We start from the raw sequence: 22,935 nt of genomic DNA, 5'->3' as shown, positions 1-22,935 counted from the left end.
TCAGTAAAAGTAGTGTATTCTCATTCTTTCCATGCTCCTGAAAAATACAGAATTCCATTCTATTTTATGGATGAGTAATATTCCAAACAGCATTTTTATCCATTAGGGACACTTAAGTTGAGCTCATATTTTGATTACTGTGATCATTCTGAATTAAACATGCAAGTGCAAGGATTCTTCAATATACTGCTGTCAATTCCTTTAGATAAACATGCAGATATGCAGAGCAGTTATAACAAAACAGCCTTGTACTTGGCAAAAAAAAAAAAAAACAGATGGATAGACCAATGGAGCATAATAGAAACTCCAGAAACCAGGCCACACATCTATAATCAACTCTATTTGACAAGGAAGCTAAACTCAATTCCTGAAGCAAGGGCAACTTCTTCAACAAGTGATGCTGCAAAAACTGGATCTTTGCATGCAGAATATGAAACTAGACCCCTACTATACACCTTGCCAAAAATCCACTCAAAATGGGTCAAAGACCTACGTCCATGACCCAATACCATCACAATACCACAGAACATTGGAGAAACCCTGCAAGATAGTGGCATAGGAAAGACTTATTTTAAAAGACCCCAGAAGTACAGCAATCAAAGCCAAAATTAACAAATGGGATTACACCAAATTGAGATGCTTCAGCACTGCAAAAGAAAGCTCACAAAGTGAAGAGGAGAAAATATTTGCAAACTATGCAAGTGATAAAGGATTAATATCCAGAATATACAAGGAGCTCAAGAAACTCAACAACAACAGAACAAACAATCCAGTTAAGAAATGAGCAAAGGACTTGAACATTTTTCAAGAGGAAATTCAAACAGCTAACAGACCTGAAAAATGCTCAGGAACATTAGCCATCAGGGAAATGCAAATCAAAGCCACAATGAGGTTTCATTTCACCCCAGTTAGGATGGCTCTCATACAGAAATCAGTGAACAACAAATGGTGGTGAGGATGTGGGGAAAAAGTACCCTAATCCACTGTTGGTGGGAATGTAAACTGGTGTAGCCACTGTGGAAGACAGCATGGAGATACCTCAGAAATCTGAATGTAGATCTACCATATGATGCAGCCACCCCACTCCTTGGAATTTACCCGAAGGAAAAGAAATCAGCATATGAAAGTCATCTGAATCTCCATGTTCATTGTAGCTCAATTCACTATAGCCAAGATATGGAATCAATCCAGGTGTCCATCAAATGAAGACTGGATAAAGAATTATGATATAAATATATATATATATGTATATGTGTGTGTATATTTATATATATATATATACACACTATGGAATACTACACAGCAGTAAGAAATGAAATCCTGTCATTTGCAATAAAATGGATGGAACTGGAAAACATTGTACTTAGTGAAATAAACCAATCCCCAAAAGATAAATACCGTCTGTTCTCCCTGATCTGTGCTATCTAATGCAGTACCTAAGAGCTAATCTATAGGAATGAAATTGACACTTTGAGATGTGATTTTTATCAACTCTTGTCTTTACTGTTGAGGAGCAATGTTTTTTTTTTTTTCTCCATACCCTTTGATGAACACTTTGCTTAGTGTAGGGTTATTATTATGAGTGTAATATAACAGATAATAGATATTTGTAAAAATTATGAATGGGAATAGGAGAGGGAGAAATACGGGGGAGGCGAGAGTGTGGGCAAGAGAGAGGTTAGGGTGGAAAGTATCACTATGTTCCAGAATCTGTTTATATAAAATTTGTATACTTTAAATAAAATTTTAAGAAGAAAAACGAAAAAACTTCAGTGTCTAAACATACTATTAAGAGAATGAAAGACTGGAAGGAATTATTTATACAACCTTTATTTAAGTAAGTACTGGCAGGCAGAATATATAAACAATTTTCATAACAATATTAAGAATATGAACAACCCAATAAAATGGTCAACAGATTTGAATACATATATATGAAGTAGTTATACAATTATACAGTTGAAACAATACACACAAAAAGTTTCCCAATATAATTTATTCATTAGGGAAATATAATTAAAATCACAAATAAAATTTCACAACACCCTTATTAAAATGACCGAAGAAACTGGCAATATTACATATCAGAGGGATGTAAACAAATGGAGCTTTCATGTATGCTGGAATGTAAAATGACAGGCACTCTGGAAAACACTTTGGAAGTTTTCTACTGATCAGGAAACTCAGATTCAAAAGTTTTCACTTGCCAGTGAACACACAACTATTAGGTATGGTGCAGTCCTCAAATTTAGAATGGATTCAGGATACTATTCTCTTCTCCTTCCAGATCCCATATTGTCTTTCTCCTAAGAGATAAAGATTCAAACAGAAATGCATACATGCTTCATACAAAATACTGTCCTTAATTACTACACTCCATTTACTCCCAGTCGAATTGCACAATAGCGCCTGAAATTTATGGAATTATCTACGAAAGTGTGTGAGTTGCAGGAAGAGTATTCCCAGCTCTGTTTCCTGACCCTCATCAGAGCCCTGAAACTGTTCTGATCCATCTTGTTTTCATAAGTGCTGTGATCATGAAGTCTTGAATTGAAAATGGTAGAATTCCAAAGTCTCTGGCATCTCATTTTAGTAGACCAATACTTGGACCTCATTTTAATCAGGCTAGAATATAGGTAGAGCTCTTTAAAAATGCAGATGCTCTGAAGTGAGAGAAGACTCCAGAGCTCCCAAGGGTTTGAATTTTTCCTAAGAAAAAATTATTATTTTTTGTTGGTGGTGTTCCCAGCATTAAGTTGAACGACATGTAATTTTCTTCTCACAGATAGAGTGCATGAGTCTGGCACAGTCAGAAGCAGTAATCTGAGATGCTGTTAGACTTCCACAGTTTCCACTCGTTGACTCTTTCCAATCACTTAAAATAAAATAAGAACAAATAAATACTATGAGATATTAATGCAGAAATAATCAGCTATACTGGTCCAAAGTGAAGGAGGCGTATCTTTTTGTCTTTACAGAGACTATCCCACAGGGCCCTAAGCTTCCCTAGAGAGAATCATGTGAGAAATATACACATAGACTTCACATTGAAAAATTCCTTCCCTTCTCCATGAACTCATCTTCATCATTGAGCTTAGCTCCTCTGGAATGTGTGTGTGTGTGTGTGTGTGGCACACACATGTCTATGTGCCCATGCACTGGGTAAATATGCCTGTATATGTGAATTAATACATACATGTATGTGTGCATTTTTGACCTGTATGATTTTGGAACTATAAACCAGAAGCAGTGATTACAGGGCTTGCAAGTTCTTCTCTATCCCAGAGACTTACATTTTGAGAAGGGGTACTGAGTTGTCCTCCCATGTCCAGGGACTGCTGGTTCCTTTACGGGACAACCCAATCCAAGAAAAATAAGATATTTGACTCCGAATGAAGTTCTGTGATAAATGAATCATTATCTATAATTAATAATATTTTAGATTCCTAAAATGAAGTAATAAATTTACTATTATTATATTAATTTTGTTGTTAATGTGAATATCAAATGGTATAAGGATCAACTTCACCCAGAATTTGTTTAATTAAAATAATGGAACCTCAGTTGCTAACACTTCATTAAAGGTAACAACCTAACTAAACCCTTAGTGACAATTATTTTAAATAAGTTTATTTCAACTTAGAACTGAAATTTGTTAACTTCCCTTCAAAATTCAAATTTGTGATTCAAATATGAGTTCTGAGCCAAGTCAGCTGTGAATTTCGAGTTCCAAGTGTGACAGCTCTAAGATTTGTAACAACACTGTCTTATATTTCTGTTCCACAAGCCCTTTGTTTATTTCTTCTGAAAAGGACACCCTGAGTCTCTTTGTCATTAGGTGCAGTGTTTATAGGCCAACTAGAAAAGTAACTGCATAAAAGTAGCTAGGATTCCTTCAATGAAGGCATACAACACTTAAGGCTATGACATCACTAGGTAATATAACCTCATGGGCTCAACATTGTAAATACTATCGAACCCTGACCAAAAGTGTTGTTATGCAGCACATTGTGGTACTTTAGTTTTTATTTATCTGAAGTGTGGGGAGAGAGAAACAAAGAGAGTGCATCTATCCACCGGTTCACACTCAAACTGCCCCTGACAACCAGAGCTGGGCCACACCACAACCAGGAGTCCGGAATTCCATTCAGGCATTCCACATGGTGGCAGAGATCCAATCTGAAATCCATGTAGAGTTTTTTCTTCTACTTTAAGGCTCATTACTCACACTGATTCAGGTTGCTTTTCCTTATAGGTATAATGACTTTTGCCAAAGAGGCTAAAGCTAAATTTCCAATATGAGAAAACTCAGTATGAGATACACATATTTCCATGATCAAGCATGATATATTTTAAGGACCATTTTTCCTAATTACTTGAGGTTTAATTTATATATACTTTGAAAATTCTAATTGTGGAAGAATTAAATGAATTACTAAAATTCTCATATCATATATTTGCATTTCTTGTTTGCCATAAGAACTGTGTGGGTCTGAATTAAAGTATAATTATATATTATAATTATATATTGTAATTTTATACTGTTTAATGGGATTCAAATGTTATTAGATATTAATAGTTTGCCAAGAGGTCGTATTTGGTGCAGCTCTTAGGTTGACCCTTTGGAAGGCTCGATGCCAAAAAGGAGTGCCTGTGTTTGAGTCCTTTGTCCACTTCAGAATTCAGATCCCTGGTGATGCACATTCTGGGAGGCAGCTGTGATGGCTCAAGTAGCTGAACCCCTGCCACACACATGGGTGTCCTGGGCTGAGGTTTTGGCTCTGGTTTTTAGCCTGGCCCAGGTCCATCTGTTGAGGGTACTTGAGGAGTGAGCAAGTAGATGTAATCGCTCCATCTGTCTCTCTGCTTTTCAAATAAAATGAAAATAAATTAAAAAATTGTAAAAGCCCTGCTTTAAATAAAAATGAATTAGCCAACAGGTAATGCCTACATACATATGGTGTAAAATGGAAAACAGGAAATACACATCACCAGTTCTTGTTGATCTTCTATCTTAACAAGTTTGGAGTCCATTCTCTCACAAAATTTCTTGCTGTCTTCAAAGTTCTTTGATTCTTTTGAAAAATAATAACAGTTCTCTCCACAACACGTCCACTTAAGTTTACATGTGCCACTTCTGCCACCTGGAAAACAGAAGACATTCCCCAGAGACCACTCGGGACACATCCTGAGCACCACGGTCCAGGCTGGACAGAGCCGAGGATCCCTTTCCAGCCCTGTGTATTCTGTGAGACTCATGGGCTTCCTTTCTGCTTTTGGGGAAAAAGCTCTGGTCTGGGAAGAGCATCCCATCCCTTGTATCCTCCATCGTTATGCACGATGTTGCTAACACTGCGTAGCAAAGAATTTCCTACAGGACCGGTGTTTTCCTTCACAGCCTCTATTGGAAGGACTTCCAAATGGGAAATGGCTTCTCTGTGCTCTCCAGACTAAGAAATCCATACAGGCTGATCTCAAGTCAGTACCTGAAATAGACAGCTATATTGGAGCATATTTGGGTAACAATGATTAGAGAATTTGATAAAGTTGTTATTTTAGATTTTTTTTGTTAACAAAAGTAATCTTTTGGTAAATAGTGATATAATAGACTATAATGTAATGGATGCAGAAAAACCCCTCTGATAATAGTGATTTTTTTTCTCAACTAAATAAGAGTTAAAGTTGTATTATACAATTGGTTTAATATATATGAAAATACAGATTGAGAAAGATACTAGAAATTCGAGGGACATAGAGAAGATACTTAAAATCTCAGTCATTAACCTACACTACATACCTGTGTTGACTGAGTTGCCTGTGAAAATGCTGTCTTTCAAGGTGGAATTGTCCTCTTGCTTTGGATTTTCCAAAGGACACTTCTGTGGGTGGACTGCATGATGACACTGAAAAACTTAACTCTACAACATTAGCTCAATGAAAACATAACACAGAGTTAAATAAAAGGCACAGTTTTAATTTTAATATGGCAAATAATCTTTAGAATGAAAGGCCTTTCAATTTTTTCTGCATTTATTTTTATTGAGAGAGAAATAAAAATATCTCCCAAATGCCTGTAACACATGGAGCTAGGCTAAGCTGAAGCCAGGAACTGGGAACTCAAGTCAGTTTCTCACGTGGGTGGAAGGGACTTAGGGATTTGAGCCATCACCTGCTGCCTCCCAGGATGAGCGTCACAGAAAGCTGGAATCTGGAGTAGAGTCAGGACTCAAACTCAGGCACTCTGATATGGAATATGAGCATCCCAAGCAGTATCTCAACCTCTGCACCAAATGCCTACCATTAGTGACTGTTTGTTTCCTGTTGTTTTAGGAATCTCTTCTTTGCCTGTGATTTCCATGCTCACATTCCATTTAATGAATGACATGGCATCTTATCAGACTTCATGATAGAATAATGAAAAATATAAAACCTGCGGAGCTTATTAATTGTTACAGGAAGATAATGCAAATAGCGCAAATGATTGGGTGTCTTTCTTTTTTATTACAAGGTGTTAGAGGATGGGTTTACTGACTAATGGTAGCAAGGCTTCATTTAGTTAGTGATGACCTTAAATTTGCTTGTGGTCCATGGGTGGGAAAGTGGCAGGGGAGTAAAGAGGATTCACTGTAAAATTCTAGATTACAGGAACTGATTTTTGAATTAGCTCAATGAGAGGACAAGGCACATTAGGGTAATGCAAAATGAGTACAACCAGAGGGATCTGAGGGAGAAGAGCTGTGAAAGGAAGCAAAAAGCAAGTTGTAAAAAAACTGTCTGTATGCTTAGGTATTTGGATTTCAGCATAAGGCTGTAGTCTCAGTATTTTTACTTTTCACACTAAGGTTTTTGAGAAAGATCGGTAAACGTAAGCATTCTGGTAAGGATTCAAATCTTTACCAATTTTGCCTCACTAAGATCTGAAACCAGAGAAGATGTCCACTTTCACCACTCTGATGCAATACAATTCTAGAAGACTTTGCCAGATCTATTAAGAGAAAGGAGTCCACAAATTAGAAATAATGTAAATCACATACAGCATGTTCTCAGACCGTAATTTAATTAGTATGAAAAATCAGCAGCAGAAGATATATGTAAAATCCCCCAAGTATATGGGAATTAAAGCATATATTTATGATTGACACATAGATCAAAGAATAAATCATCATAGAAAATAGAAAATATTTTGAATTGAATGAAATTGAAAGTGAAGCGTAGCAGAATTTGTGTGACTAGCTTGAGCAGTGCTTCGTGGGGAAGTACAAGATGCTTCTCTGAAGAAAAGAAAGGTCAGAAATCAGTTATTCAGCCTTGCACACTGGCATTGGATCGGTGCAGCTCTGGCCACTGCAGTCATTTGAGGAGTGAATCAACGGAAGAAAGACCTCTCTCTGTCTCTTCCTCTCACTGTCTAACTCTACCTCTCAAATAAATAAATAAAATCTTAAAAAAATAAGAACAAATTATTCAAAGCCATCAAAGTAAAGGAAATCATAAATATATTAGCAGAAATCAAATACAGAAAAACAATAGAAAAAATCAAAAGCTGAATCTTGTAGCATATCAGTATATTTACTTAAGTTCTGAAAATCAAGAAGACACAAAAGACACCAATATTCAGAACAAAGATAGCTACAGATGCTACCAGACATTTAAAAGATTAGTGAAAATTGTAAGAAAATTTCTGCTAATAAATTTAATAATATACTAAGGTGACATCAAAATGTGCAAAATGGAAATATCTTGGAAATTTTCCAAGAATTTTTCGGCACAATTGTAGGGGTGATTTTTTAAAAATATTTTGTGAATATGTAATCAACAATTTTGAGTCATCATTAAGTAAGCTTTGAAGAAGAGAGTGGCCCTTATTTCTTTGATACTGGGTGTTAACACAGCATATTTTGTTAAGGTCCAAGTCAAAGTTTATTAGCTGACAATGTACCCAGTGTTGTGTCCATCAACAAACAGAACAATTAAAAGTAAAGAATTTCCCTAGCCTGCGGTTTTAGTGATTTTCCAGTGCTGATTGAATCTGAGGAAGCCACTAATTAGTTAAAAAATAAACATAAATTTGAAATTGCATCACTATCATCTAACTATTTTAACAGAAGTTAAACCAATTGCACCTAATTCCTTACATCCTTGAACTTAAATTTTTTAAAAAGAGATTTATTTATATATTTGAAAGGCAGAGTTACAGAGAAGCAGAGGAAGAGAGTGAGAGAGAGGTCTCCCATCTGCTGGTTCACTCCCTAGAAGGCCGCAAAGCCCTTGCTGATCCAAAGCCAGGAGCCAGGCTCTTCTTCCAGGTCTCACACGCGGATTCAGAGCCCCAGACTTGGGCCATCTTCTATTGCTTTCCCAGGAGAGCTGGATTGGAAGTGAAGCAGCCTAGTCTCAAACTGGTGCCCATATGGGATGCTGGCGCTGAAGACTGGGGCTTTAATCCACTGTGCCACGGCGCTGCCTCCTGAATTTAAAATACTGATGTAAAGCATCTGTAGCTATATCAGTGCAATAGTATAGTGTTTTAATCATTTCCATACATCCACTTAAATTAGATAGTGCCATTTCATTCATGCAGCAGTTACCTCTGTATCTAAAGCTAAATCATATGATTTGGTTAATTGTCAAATGCAAAATAAAAGCATCCATTGATACAATAATGTAGCGACTGAAAGTTATCCAAATTTATTCTAATTTTACTTATTCAGTTCAGTGTGGCAGAGGTGGAGGGAGGAATCAACCTTGCTGTTTGGTATCCTAGACCTCAAAAAACTTGTGGATAGAAAAAATTATTTTCAATCTAAAATATCTATTCTTAATTTTAAAAATCAGAATATTTACATGCTTTTACCATGGACTTTGGAACACCCCGTGGTTGAACTGAACAAATCCTTTAACACCCTGAGTCGCCTGAAGAGCAACAGTTTATACAACTCACTGACTGCATATTACTCTACCTACGATGTTTCCTTAGAATATTACCTGAGATACATTGTGTACGCAATAAATATAGCTGAAAATAATAACATTTATTACATTTTAATTCCATTTTTCATTTTTTTCTACTCATAACTCTTTCTTTTTTATAGATCATTGCAATCAGAAGTTTTATAAGTCTCATGGAAGAACTAGCTTTGAGTTTGTACAAAATGTTTTATGTTTACTTTCTGTTTGATTTCTTTCATATCGGTAGTGTCCTCTCTCCTTTTTTTAATCCGTAAAATTGTATGCTTACATAAAATATCTTTTAATGTAAACATGTTACAAATGATGGCTTTTTTTCAAGGAAAACAATATATTACCATTTTTGAAAATAGTTCTCTGCATTCTAATATTCAAAGTAAAATATTCTTTCTATGGTGTATTTCTTTTTTCCATTTGCATTTCTCCTCTTTTCATAATTAAAAGTAGTCCTGTATACAATGGGTAATCAGCTATTTTTAACTCAAAATGGTTTTTCTTCATACAAATGCATGCACTATTAACTCTGAGTTAGTGTAGAGCCTCCATGCCCCATGCGTAGTGAATAGAGGTCTCTCTGTACAATGTAGTCATTTAACAGTATTCTCAGATTATATACTAAACATGTAAGTAATCAAGGTTATTTAAAGAATACCATGCTTTGAGGTGTTCTGCCACCTAAACAGGTTTGAAGAATTCAAATGACTGATGGATTGATTTTTACTATCTGATACATTATTTGTGTTACTATATTAAAACAAAATGAACACATTAAATAAGGTTCATAGATATGATTCAAAGAGAGAGTGAGAATTGGAAAAAGAGACAAAGAGACTGAGACCGAGACAGAGAGAGACTTTTCACTGGCTGGTTCACTCCCCAAATGGCCCCCACTGGGCCAGGCAGAAACCAGGAACCCAGAACCCCACCAGGTTTCCCACGTGGTGGCAGCTGGCAGCTGTCTGGGGTACCAGTGTTCCAGATGGCTGCTTAATCCACTGAAGCTCAACACCAGCCCCAATAAAGTTCATTTCTTAAATTAAAACATTCCACACAGAAACATCCAGGAATAGAGGGGTGAGTGGCATATTTTTGGGCTAATCAGGGAAAAAAATAATAGCTTCATGCAAATTCTTCCAGAAACTATAAAGAGGATACCCTACCTGATTTGCTCCATAAAATCAAGAATAAGCTCTAAACCAGTACCTGCAATGTATGTTACAAAAAAGACAAGTCCAGGAAATAGCTATAAAGAAAATTGATCCAAACATAATGATCAAAAAAGCAAAACATGATCTGGTGACATACAAAGTAAACAAGAAATGAAATTTTTTGCAATGCAAATTTTTCTCATTCAATATCAATAGAAACTATTCACATTGACAAGAAAGTGAGAAAAGAGTATAATTTTTATCATCTTGAATAATGTCTTTATAACTTTGATAAAATATTGAGTATTTGATAAAATACAAAAGCTATTTTTATATTCTCTCTATATATGAACTTCCCCATCTGAGGGAAAATATGTGGAATTTGTCTTTCTGCATCTGGCTAATTTCACTTGGTATATTGATCTCCAATTCTACCCATTTTGTTGCAAATTTTAGGATTTGTATACATGGCATGTTGTCTTTGTTCAGTCATCAGTTAATGGACAGCTTGGTTGATTTGATGTTTTCCAATTATGAATTGTGGTATTATATACATGTGAACATAGGTATCCCATTCACATGCTGACTTCATTTTCTTTCTATATATTCCCAGAATTGGAATATTTGTGTTATATTATTTATATATATGTTATATATGTTATATAGTATTTTGTGCAATCTCTGTATTGTTTTCTTAATGGTTGTTCTAATACGCATTTCTACCACTAGTGTATTTTCTCCCCATCCTGTGAGTATTTGTTATTTTTAAATTTTTGGTTGATAGCCATTCTAACTGGACTGAGATAATACCACTCTTTGGTTTTTATTTGCCTTTCCCCAGTGGAAAACGATCCTGAGCATTTTTTTTCATGTGCCTGTTTGTCATTTGTATTTCTTTGAAAAAAATGTCTATCCCTATCCTTTGCTCTTTCTTATCAGGATTGTTTGTAAGTGTCTTATTCTGGATATTAACCTTTTATCAGATACACAGTTTGTCAGCATTTTCTCCATTCTGTCAGTTATCTCTTCACATTGTTATTTGTTTACTAGTCAGAAACCTTAGTTTGATGTAATGTTATTTGTCTATTTTTCCTTTTATTGCCTATGCTTATGTGTCTTACCCAAAAGTCTTTGCCAAAATACTGTCTTGTAGTGTTTCCCTGTTTTCCTCTAGTAGTTTGATCATTTCAGACCTTGGATTTAGATCCTTGATCAGTTTTAAGTTAATTCTTGCCTGTAAGCTAGGGGACTTTTTTCAAATTTTTGCATGTAGAAATCCAATTTCCTCAACACCATTTATTCAAGAGACTGTCCTTTTATGCTTTTAGCTTTTAGTTTTTAAATGCTTTTAGCTCGTTTATCAAAGATTAGTTCGTGGAACATATGTGAACTTATTTGTTAGTTTCTATTCTGTTTCATATGTCTACATGTCTATTTTTGCCAGTATCATGGTATTTTGGTTATAATAGTGCTGTAGTATGTTCTGAAATACAGTATTGTGATGCCTCTGGCTTTGTTTTTTTTGTTAAAGACTGTTTGATTATTTGGGATCTTTTTTGTTTCCATATGAATTTTAGGATTATTTTTTCTAGTTCTGGAAGAATGTCATTCATTCTTTGATGTGGATTGAATGTATGAATGAATGTATAAAGTACTCTCTGTAGTATGGACATTCAACAGGTAATTAGCTCTGAGACACTAGTACAATTTCCTAATCACCAGCATCTATACCTCAGTTTCATCTGTTAAATGACAATGATAAAAATCTCAGGGATGTTGTTCAGTCTCAATAAAATTTTATAAATTACACACTATCATATGGCTGGGCATCTATTGTGGGGAGATACTACTAATCGATTCCATATATTTGAATATTCCAGATACTACATTCTTCTTCCAAATGCACCTTTTTTGTCTTGCAGTTTGGATCAACAGAGCTATTCAGCAGGACAACATTAACTTGGTCACCTTTTCCCATTGGTTCCTGAGTGGGTCACTCAATTAATTAACATTTACTGAGTATATATATTGAGTCATTGTACTGTCTCTCAATGGAGAGTTGTCAGTAGACTTCTCTAGAGATCCAGACTACAATTGACAGTGATGGACTAGCATGGTGAAAATCAAGAAAGGATTGGGAATTCCTCTGATTTTCTAATTAATTTTTTTAGGATTTTTCTAGGACCTGTGGTTTGATTTCTCTGTTTCTCCTTCCTTTTTTCCTGAAGAGTGGCCTAAGAAGGGATTCTTTTTTTTTTTTTTTTTTTTTTTTTTTTTTTTTTTTTTGACAGACAGAGTTAGACAGTGAGAGAGAGAGAGAGAGAGGTCTTCATTCTGTTGGTTCAAACCCCAAATGGCTGCTAAGGCCAGTGCTATGCCAATCTGAAGCCAGGAGCCAGATGCTTCCTCCTGGTCTCCCATTTTTTTTTGACAGGCAGAGTGGACAGTGTGAGAGAGAGACAGAGAATAAGGTCTTCGTTTTGTCCGTTGGTTCACCCTCCAATGGCCGCTGCAGCCGGTGTGCTGCGGCCAGCGCATCGCGCTGATCTGAGCCAGTAGCCAGGTGCTTCTCCTGGTCTCCCATGGGGTGCAGGGCCCAAGCACTTGGCCCATCCTCCACTGCAATCCCAGGCCACTGCAGAGAGCTGGACTGGAAGAGGAGCAACCGGGACAGAATCCGGCGCCCCGACCGGGACTAGAACCCGGGGTGCCGGCGCCGCAGGCGGAGGATTAGCCTATTGAGCCGTGGCGCTGGCCAATATATAATTGACAGAGTTAGACAGTGAGAGACAGAGACAGAAAGAAAGGTCTTCCTTCCATTGGTTCACCCCAAAAATGGCTGCCCCTGCCAACACGCTGTACTGATCTGAAGCCATGAGCCAGGTGCCTCCTCGTGGTCTCCCACGCGAATGCAGGAGCCCAAGCACTTGGGCCATCTTCCACTGCATTCGCAGGCCACAGCAGAGAGCTGAACTAGAAGAGGAGTAGTCAGGACTAGAACTCGGCGCCCATATGGGATGCGGGAGCCATAAGGCGGAGGATTAACCAAGTGAGGCACGGCGACAGCCCCTAATAAATATATTTTATTACAGGTATTTCTAATATTCACCCTAAAAATATGTTCAGTAGTTCTAAACAGGGAAATGCCAGGGGCCAGCATTCTGGCAGAACTGATTAGATTACCCCTGCAGTGGGAGCATTTCAGCAGCTCCACTTCTGATTCAGCTCCCTTCTAAAGTGCCTGGGAGGGGAGGGCTCATGGCACAGCAGGGTAATCCTCCACCTGCAGCGGCTGCATCCCACAGAGATGCTGGTTCTAGTCCTGGCTGCTCCTCTTCCAATCCAGCTCTCTGCTGTGGCCTTGGAAAGCAATGGAAGATGGCCCAAGTCCTTGGGACCCTGCACCAACATGGGAGACCTACAAGAAGCTCCTGGCTCCTGCCTTCGGATTGGCGCAGCTCCAGCAGTTCCGGCCATTTGGGGAGTGAACCAGCAGACAGAATACTTTCTCTCTGTCTCTCTCTCTCTCACTGTCTGTAACTTAACCTCTCAAATAAATAAAATAAATGTCATTAAAAAATAATAAAGTGCCTGGGAAATCAGCCAAAAGTCCAAGTGCTTGGACTCCTATACCAACATGGGAGACCTGAAAGAAGTGCCTGGCTCTGGGCTTCAACCTGGCCCAGCCCTGGCCCTTGAGTTAATTTGAGGAGTGAAAAATGGATGGAAGACCTCTCTCTCTGTCGCTCCCCCTCTTCGTGGAGGAACGACACAGGACCCTGCACTGTTCTTTTGTCTGCTCGGCCCTTCCCGGGTTTGCTGCTGGTTCTTCCCGGGTTGGCTGCCGTCCCTCCACCTCCGTGGAGGGGCGGGCCCCCTGCCACTTTCCCCACTTCCGCAGGGGAGCGGCACACCGCTGGCCGGCTCTCTCGGGGGCTGCTCAGGTGTTATTCGGATAGATGTTCCCGGTGCATGTTGTCTCTCTCCTCCTTTATAGTCCTCTTCCACCAATCCCAACTCTGCTACCCACACGCCGAGTACGCTGCTCTCCTCCAATCAGGAGCAGGTCCTACAGTTTATTGGTTGAACTGGAGGCAGCTGTGTAGAAGCTGTTTCCTCCTCTCCCAGAGCCATATTGTGGGAGAGCAGATGCATAGAATAAGTCTTAATTCCAGTAACTTAGTCTGGTCCCAGTTGCTCCCAGTTGCTCCCCACACTCTCTACCTCTCCCTTTGTAAATCTCTCTTCCAAATAAATAAATCTTAAAAAAAGGAAATGCCAATTAAGGAAAAACAGATTGGTGAATTTAAGAAGTTTATTCTTTTGAAAAGAAATGAGAAACTTATTTCTCACTCCCTTCACCATGATGTCATCTTCAAGGCAGTAGGATGAACAATTTTGAAATTAAGAAGCCATTTTTCTATAAACAAAATACTCCATGTGGGCTTAGTTATAATATCTGTTCAATGACAATGTTTCATTCTGGAATTTCATTCTTAACCTACTTACTTTTTTGAAATAGAAAAACTCAGATAGCAGGTCTTTAATTGAAGGCTTACAACACTTTCTCTGCAATGATACATTCCATGTATATAAGTGATCTTAAAGAGTTCATGGAAAGTGGTATTATGTTCTTATTGGAAGCAAGTTTTTTATTTTGAGGAAATTTTAGATTTATAGCCAAAAGGCAAAGATAATAGAATTATCATAGGCACCTAACCAAGTTTATTTACCTTAATGATATTATCTTACATTACCATAAGATGATACATCATACATTTGTCAAATCTAGGAGTCCCTTTTTGGTGCTCAGTTAGTTGTCACCGATCAGAGAGAACATATGGTATTTGTCCTTTTGGAACTGGCTTATTTCACTCAGCATATTGCTTTCCAACTTCCTAACAGGGATCACTTTTCAGTTAAAATTTAAACACCTAAGAATAATTGTGTGTTAATTACAGAGTTCAACCAATAGTACTAGAACAAAAAAAATACTAAAATGGATAAAGTATTACATTGTACATCAACAGTCAGGACAAGAGCTGATCAAGTCACTGTTTCTCATAGTGTCCATTTCACTGTTAAATATAAGAGTGGGAATAAGAGAGGGAAGACATGTGCAATTCGGGACATGCTTAAGCTGTCTTACCTCAAATGGTAGAGTTAGAAACATACCAGGGGATTCCAATTCAATCCCATCAAGGTGGCACGTACCAATGCCATCTCACTAGTCCAAGTGATCAATTTCTGTTCACAATTGATCATAATGATAGGACTAAGAGCCAAAGGGAGCACATAAACAAGACTAGTGTCTGCAAATACTAGCTGATAGAATAAAAAAGGGAGAGAATGATACAACATGTGAAGCGAGATACACAGCAGACCCATAGAATGTCAGATGTCCTAAACAGCACTCTGGCCTCAGAATCAGCCCAGGCATGCGGATCTGGCTGAAAAGCCCATGAGAGTATTACAGGCATGGAAAGCCAAAACACTCTGGCAAAACAAAAACAAAAACAAAACAAAAACCCTACATGAAAGATCTCAGTGAGTGAGATCCCAGTGGAAAGAACGGGTCATCAAAGAAGGAGGTACCTTTCTCTGAAGGGAGGAGAGAACTTCCACTTTGACTATGACCTTGTCTAAATATGATCAGAGTCGGTGAACTCAAAAGGCTTCCATAGCCTTGGCAATTCATTACAAGAGCCTAGGGTGATTACTGATGCCATAAACAAGAGTGTCAATTTGTTAAGTCAACAGCAGGAGTCACTGTGCACTTATTCCCCATGTAGGATCTCTGTCCTTAATGTGCTGTACATTGTGATTTAATGCTATAACTAGTACTCAAACAGTATTTTTCACTTTGTGTTTCTGTGCGGGTGCAAACTGTTGCAATCTTTACTTAATATATGCTAAACTGATCTTCCGTATATAAAGAGAATTGAAAATGAATCTCGAGGCCGGCACTGCGGCTCACTAGGCTAATCCTCCACCTTGCGGCACCAGCACAGCAGGTTCTAGTCCCGGTTGGGGCGCCAGATTCTGTCCTGGTTGCCCCTCTTCCAGGCCAGCTCTCTGCTGTGGCCCAGGAGTGCAGTGGAGGATGGCCCAAGTCCTTGGGCCCTGCACCCCATAGGAGACCAGGATAAGTACCTGGCTCCTGCCATCAGATCAGTGCGGTGCGCCGGCCACAGCACGCCAGCCGCAGCGGCCATTGGAGGGCGAACCAAAAGGCAAAGGAAGACCTTTCTCTCTGTCTCTTTCTCTCACTGTCCACTCTGCCTGTCAAAAAATAAAAATAAATAAATAAATAAATTTAAAAAAAAACAAAGAAAATGAATCTTGATGTGAATGGAATGGGGGAGGGAGAGGAAAAGGGGAGGGTTGGGGGTGGGAGGGAAATTATGGGGGGGAAGCCATTGTAATCCATAAGCTGTACTTTGGAAATTTATATTCATTAAATAAAAGTTAAAAAAAAATCTAGGAGTCCCCGTTGGTCTGTGACCACTAATTATGTGCCAGCCTTGATCAGATCTCATTCATGTTTCCATAGATATCTTTCAGCTCCAGGACTCCATCCATATCCCACAGCACATCTAGTCTCCAAGTCGCCTTCATTTCCTAGCTATGTCCCACTTACTTTTGAGGCAACCTCCCAAGTATTCATATACTCAGTATCTTTTTACATTTATGGAAAACTCAACATTTTAGAAAGCTCATTTTTTGCATTGTCACTTTCACCAAATCGTGTTAACATAGGTAACTAGCAAACCACAAGATACTATTATGGCTTTTCCTGTCTGAAACATAGCTCAACTGTTGATTATTTCATAACTGTCTATTTTAGACAGGAAATAATAAGGAGAAACATTGTAAATAATGCTGAAAAGGATTTATTTATATCAATTTACGTAAGATTTTATTATGTCTCTGTTTCTGTTGACAGTTTAATGTTGTTTTTGAAGGAAGAGTAAGAAGTTCTTAGAGAAAACAAACCAAACCCTAAAACTATAGTCACTAAAGGCAAAAATGTAGAAATTCTACCAAATAAGTTGAGACTGAATATGCTAATATATTATATGAGCAAAAACTGCACATAGAAATATTCTAAGGATCAGAAATAAAGCAGACCAGTATGCTTCATTTCCTTTATTTCTTGTTCACAGCAATTCTTATTTAATTTCTAACAACCACATTTATGCAAAATATTTACATTATAATATAACAAAGGATATTGAGCTCATAATTTCTCACATTCAGTTTTTACCAATTTTGAATTTAAAAACATACATGAAAATAGTTTTGTATAATCAATTTACAATTTAAAAATTAAAAACATATTTTCTCTTGGACATCGGTTCTTGAGAAATTATTTCTAACTGTTATGCATTCCTCATTTGTATAATTAAGCTATTCTGCTGATGTTATCATGAGCAGTTCTCCCTTTCATATTATATGTATTTACATATAAAATATACATTTCATCTTGGGGTTAAATCTTGGTTTCTACCACTTTATCATTGATTTCATTCAATGTAATATTGGTTGCTTTTTATTTTAAATGCTATACCATCTAGATTAAATGGATGTAAAATAATGACACGAGTTATACTCAGAGGACCTTAAAGGGTATAGCAATTCAAGGTAAAAGTGTAGCACAGCACAGTGGCGCAGTAGGTTAAGCCTCTGCCTGCAGTTCCAGCATCCGGTATGGGCGTGGGTTCTAGTCCCCGCTGCTCCTCCTCCAATCCAGCTCTCTTCTATGGCCTGGGAAAGCAGTGGGGGATGGCCAAAGTCCTTGCGCCCTACACCCGCGTGGGAGACCTGGAAGAGTCTCCTGGCTCCTGATTGGCATAGTTCCAGCCGTTGCGGCCATTTCGGGAGTGAATCAATGGAAGGAAGACCTTTTTCTCTGTCTTTTCCTCTCACTGTCTGTAACTCTAACTTTTAAATAAATTAAAATTTCTAAAAATATTAAAAAAATTCAAGGTAAAAAAATTCAGGGAAAATTCTGAGAGGGAATAAAGAATTGTTATTTTTAGGGCAAAAGGAAGTTCAGGTGTTTTAATGACAGGTGGGAGCTTTGGTGAATATATAATTAACCAATGACAAATAGCTTAGATTGGAGATATACGTTAGCAAGCAGAGCAATTAATATCTGTGAGCCTGGAAGATCTTAGTTCCTGCGCATGCCTAAAAACTAGTGCTTGCCTTTAAGGGTCAGCTTGGTTGACTGGACAATTAATAAAAAAAAAAAAAAAAAAAAAAAAAAAAAACCTTCCTCTTTATATTTATTTATGTCAGAGACTTGCCTCCTTAGTTCCTAGAAGAAAAACAGAGTAAGCTAGGGCTAGCGCTTTGGCGCACCCAGCAGGTTAAAGCCTTGACCAGCAGTGTCGGCATCCCATATGGGCACAGGTTCTAGTCCCAGCTGCCCCTCTTCAACTGCAGCTCTCTGCCATGTCTTGGGAAGCAGTAGAAGATGGCCCAAGTCCTTGGGCCTCTGCACCCGCGTGGAGACCTGGAAGAATCTCCTGGTTCCTGGCTTCGGATCAGCACAGCACCACCTGTTGCGGCCATCTAGGGAGTGCACCAGCGTATGGAAGACCTCTCTCTCTGTCTCTACCTCTCTCTGTAACTCTGCCTTTCAAATAAATATATCTTCAGAAAGAAAAATCGAGTAAGCCAAGAGAAAATCTTAAAAAAAAAAAAAGGCTAAATAATGTAACTTTGCTGTGATTTAGAAGGGGCGAGGACAGTTTTGCACCCTGGGTGATAAGAGGAGGAATTTCAAACCACAGTAAAGTGCCTTGAAAATACATAACAGATGCAACTGATAGAGATGTGGATTTCAGCTGCTATTACAAAAGTTCCTGAGAAGATTTTTGAAACCTGAGGGCACTGAGAGCCCTTCAGGCGTGAAGATCCATGTGCTTGACCTGAAAAAGTAATTGCTTTTTTAAAAAACTAGCACCCAGTTCTAGGATTAAATAGGGCAGAATTGCTCACTGAATTAAACAATTAATTTTTAAATTTTGACAGTTATAGCTGTCACTAGCAAACTAGAACATTTTATTTTAATGCTTTAAAAAGAGCTTTATTTAAGCCCGTTGAATATTTTAAGCCTTTCTGTTGCTACAGTTGTGTTTTTCAGTAATTAAAGAGAATTTATTTATTCAATTTGAAGAGAATACAAGTGAAAAAGTTGCTGTTTTCAAATTAATCAACCTAGTATTGGGTATATTTATGTTTACTGTAAAGCATTAAGCTGTCTGGATATTCATAGGGTGACTTTTTAAACATAGTGGCCAATGTTTGGGCCAATTTTACGTTTTTCTATTTTTACTGTATATATAACAGTTGCAGATTTTCACCTATTCTATAAAATGCAAAATGTAGAAATCATGCTAGGCAGGATATGGGTATTTCTCTTTTATATTTTATAAAATTTATTGTTAACTGTTTTCTAATCTCATGAGATGCCAATTTTTTTTTTCATTTCCCAAGCTCTCTAGTAACTGCCATAGTTCATTTTCAGTGTTCATAAAACAGTTTTTATTCTTGATGGCCTTTCTGACACATGGGATTGGAACAAGTGAGACACTGACACCACTGGAAACTTTCTGTGTGGGAATATCAGTGTCATGTGATCGTCTGCACCTTCACACAAGGTCTCTGTGAGGGGCGGTCTCACACATCAGGACCCGCCTGGTCTCACAGCAGAGGTGAAGCCAGCAGAGCCGGGACGTGCTCGCCTGCTCCTGACCAAGCCTGTGCTCCAGCTGGGTCATCCCAAGGTACAGACACAGACAGCAGCTACTGTGGGTGTGTGAGTCCATCTCCATGTTGCCTCTCACCCTGCTGATGGCAGAGGAATAGAGGAGCACTTGGTACAGGAGAGATGTGTAGAATGGTGGGGTTAAACTATGATCCATGTTAACATCTAAAGTTACCTTTATTCTAGAGGAGAGGGCAGGAGTGGATCAGAATGAGAATTTGTCAAAAGAATTAAACAGTCAGACGTGAAAGTTTTTAAAATTGTCACATGTTTTGAGGAATATTTATTTCCTTTTTTAAGACATTATATATACTTTTAATTCTCATCACAATGTATGCTACTTATCTGGCTAGGAATAAATAACCCAAACTTTGAATGATCTTTTCATGATGTCACTTGTGATAAAGTTTGAAATTTTTGCTAATGTGAATATTTTTTATCGATAGAAATATAATTAAATATTTACCATTTTGTTGATATTTATGTATATCGATATAACAAAAATAACTGCACAAAAGATTATCTCAGATAATAGATGACCTCGTGTTAAGATTTACATTATAATTGGGAATATGTGTTTCTATCTATAATTTGAAAACTGTAGCAATGTGTAGACTTGCTGTTAGAATTACAAGTGATGCTTATCTCAGTTAATGATACCTTCTTAATGACCCAATATTGAATCCCATCATTTCTTCATTTTTCTCAACTCTAAGATCGTGTCCATGAAGATCAGTGACTATCAGGATGATGAGATAAATGAGTGCTATCATGTGATAGAAGATGCTTTAGCAGCGTGGAGTGTTCACTGAATTAGTGTGTGTTCGCGTGTGTGTGTGTCCCTCATGTAAGAGGTGCCTCTGTCATATTGTGGTGATCATTTGGACCTAATACATGTACTGAGTTTCAAGTATAATTATTCAAGAGAAGGTATAAATCTGGGGATTTATGTACAAATTATATCCATTTCCAAATTTTGGGAACTAGTTATTTTAAAGCAGTTTAAAAGTTTAATACAGTATGTCCATGAACTGAATAGGGTATCTCTTCTAAAACATCACAAAAAGGAATTTAAATCACTTTTTCCTGGCCAGCCTTGTGATGGGGTGGGTTGAGTCAGCACCTGCCATGCCAGTTCCCATATCAAAGTGCTCGTTTGTGCCCTTGCTGCTCTGCTTCAGATCCAGCTCCCTGCTAATGTGCCTGAGATGACAGCACAAGATGACCCAAGAGTCTGTCCCTCGGCTACCCATGTGGGAAACCTGATGGAGCTCCTGGTTCCTGGTTTCAGCCTGGCCCAGCCCCTACCACCCAGCCATCTGGGGAGTGAACCAGTGGAGAGAAATTCTAACTTTCCCTCCATCTCTCTCACTCTGGAACTCTCTGCTCTTCAAATAGAGTAAATTTTTAAAAAATCTTTTCTGTTATTTCCAGAATTACGGAGATGTTAATTCACTTTCTACAGGCCTGAGTGTGTATCATTCCTGTAGCACTCCCTGTTTTCATGAAACATAGCCCCGATTTTAATTGAATCTATTACGTCTTTTGAAATATCTCTGGTCCTTGCTGTGTTTTTAGCCTGAAGCTCTCAGAAATGAGTGAGGAGAAAATGATATACAGAAATGAAATCATCTCACGCAAAGAAAAAGAAAGAGAAAGACATCTAGCTCACAAAAAAAGAGGTAACTTTTCTTGTTTTCTGATTTCTGAGAACATAATGTCATGTAGAAAAAAACTAAAATATTTAAAAACCATATCTATTCATATGGAATGTCTAGTTACTTATTTTACTTTATATATTGGGAGATGCATTTTAGTGTAGTATCCATGAGATTTTTGATTAGAATGAATATGTGATTTTAATGCAAATTTCCAGCATAAATGTTCATTCTGTTAAGGTTCTTATCTGTTTACCAAGCTCATTATATACCCACTTTTTAAATTTTTACAGCAAACCCATGCACAGTAATCCTGGGAATCATCTGTGTTGTGCTCCTGCTGGCAAGCATAGGGTTAGGATATATGTGTGAGTATGTGCAGCTGTGTGGGTGTGGATGGGCAATAAGAAAAAGAGAAGGAAATCGATTAGCCCAAGAAATGGTGGATTTAAAAATAAGAAGTCTTTTTTTTTCTTTTTAGTTGTGGTCTAGAATACGGACACTGTAATAGATTGCTGAACTGGAGGAAGAGTTACGCTTATTGTGAAGGGGACATAAAGGGACTATGTATTTGATATTGCTAGATTTTTACTACCAGATAAAATTTAATGTTGGTACATAGGGGTGTCATTGGAAATGAAAAGATTCTGTTTTGTGACAAACACTTGGATTGATTTTTTTCAAATTATTTATTTGAGGGAGGGATGGAGGAAGAAAGAGAGAGAGAGAGAGATTCCACCTTCTCATTATCTAAGTTTTAAAGTCTGCAACAGCGGGGACTGGGCTGGGTCACAGATGTGGGACAGAAATGCAATCCGCTCATTGTGGGTGTCAGCGACCCATTCACTTTGAGAGAGAGAGATTCCACCTTCTCATTATCTAAGTTTTAAAGTCTGCAACAGCGGGGACTGGGTTGGGTCACAAATGTGGGACAGAAAAGCAATCTGTTCATGTGGGTGTCAGCGACCCATTCACTTTGAGCCATCACCACTGCCTCCCATTATCTCCATGAACAGGAAGCTGGAATCAGGAACTGGACCAAGGAAGCAAATCCAGGTTCCTGATATGGAAAACAGGCATTCTAAAAAATAGAACAATGTGCTTTTTATTTTACATTTTTATTCTCAACTTTATGGAAGAAATTTCTGTTTCTCCCATGGACTTTTAACTTTCTTTTTGCACATTCGAAATATCTATGAACTGATTTGCCGTGCATATTTTATGCATTCATTATACATACAGGCAAATTCCTATGTCAAAGTAGGTGCTAAAAGGAGTCACATGTTGAGAAATCATTATTTAAAGATGGCATAAAATCTAGTTTGTTTTTAATTTCCTTTGTTTTCTATTTTATGTAATGAGCACTACTTTTTCATGTGTCTTA

The 22,935-nt window shown here is 37.8% G+C and overlaps 1 protein-coding gene across 1 annotated transcript in view; it reads right to left on the bottom strand.

The window, feature by feature from the left end:
• Window positions 1-1,851: 1,851 nt before the first annotated feature.
• LOC149124718 (C-type lectin domain family 7 member A-like) overlaps window positions 1,852-22,935 on the bottom strand; it is a 63,516-nt gene continuing 42,432 nt past the window's right edge. The window contains exons 4-7 of the mRNA XM_089303324.1: window positions 5,798-5,911; window positions 4,993-5,144; window positions 3,294-3,400; window positions 1,852-2,875 (exon numbers count right to left, since the gene is read on the bottom strand). Of these exons, the coding sequence (XP_089159450.1) occupies window positions 2,752-2,875; window positions 3,294-3,400; window positions 4,993-5,144; window positions 5,798-5,911 (497 nt within the window). The 3' untranslated portion in view covers window positions 1,852-2,751. The remainder of the gene's footprint in view (window positions 2,876-3,293; window positions 3,401-4,992; window positions 5,145-5,797; window positions 5,912-22,935) is intronic.

Source organism: Oryctolagus cuniculus, chromosome 9 (assembly GCF_051225735.1).
Source record: "Oryctolagus cuniculus isolate XC-2025 breed Fujian yellow rabbit chromosome 9, ASM5122573v1, whole genome shotgun sequence".
Classification (NCBI taxonomy): domain Eukaryota; kingdom Metazoa; phylum Chordata; class Mammalia; order Lagomorpha; family Leporidae; genus Oryctolagus; species Oryctolagus cuniculus.
The sequence above is the reverse complement of the archived record's forward strand: the minus strand, read 5'-3'. Positions and strand labels throughout refer to the sequence as shown.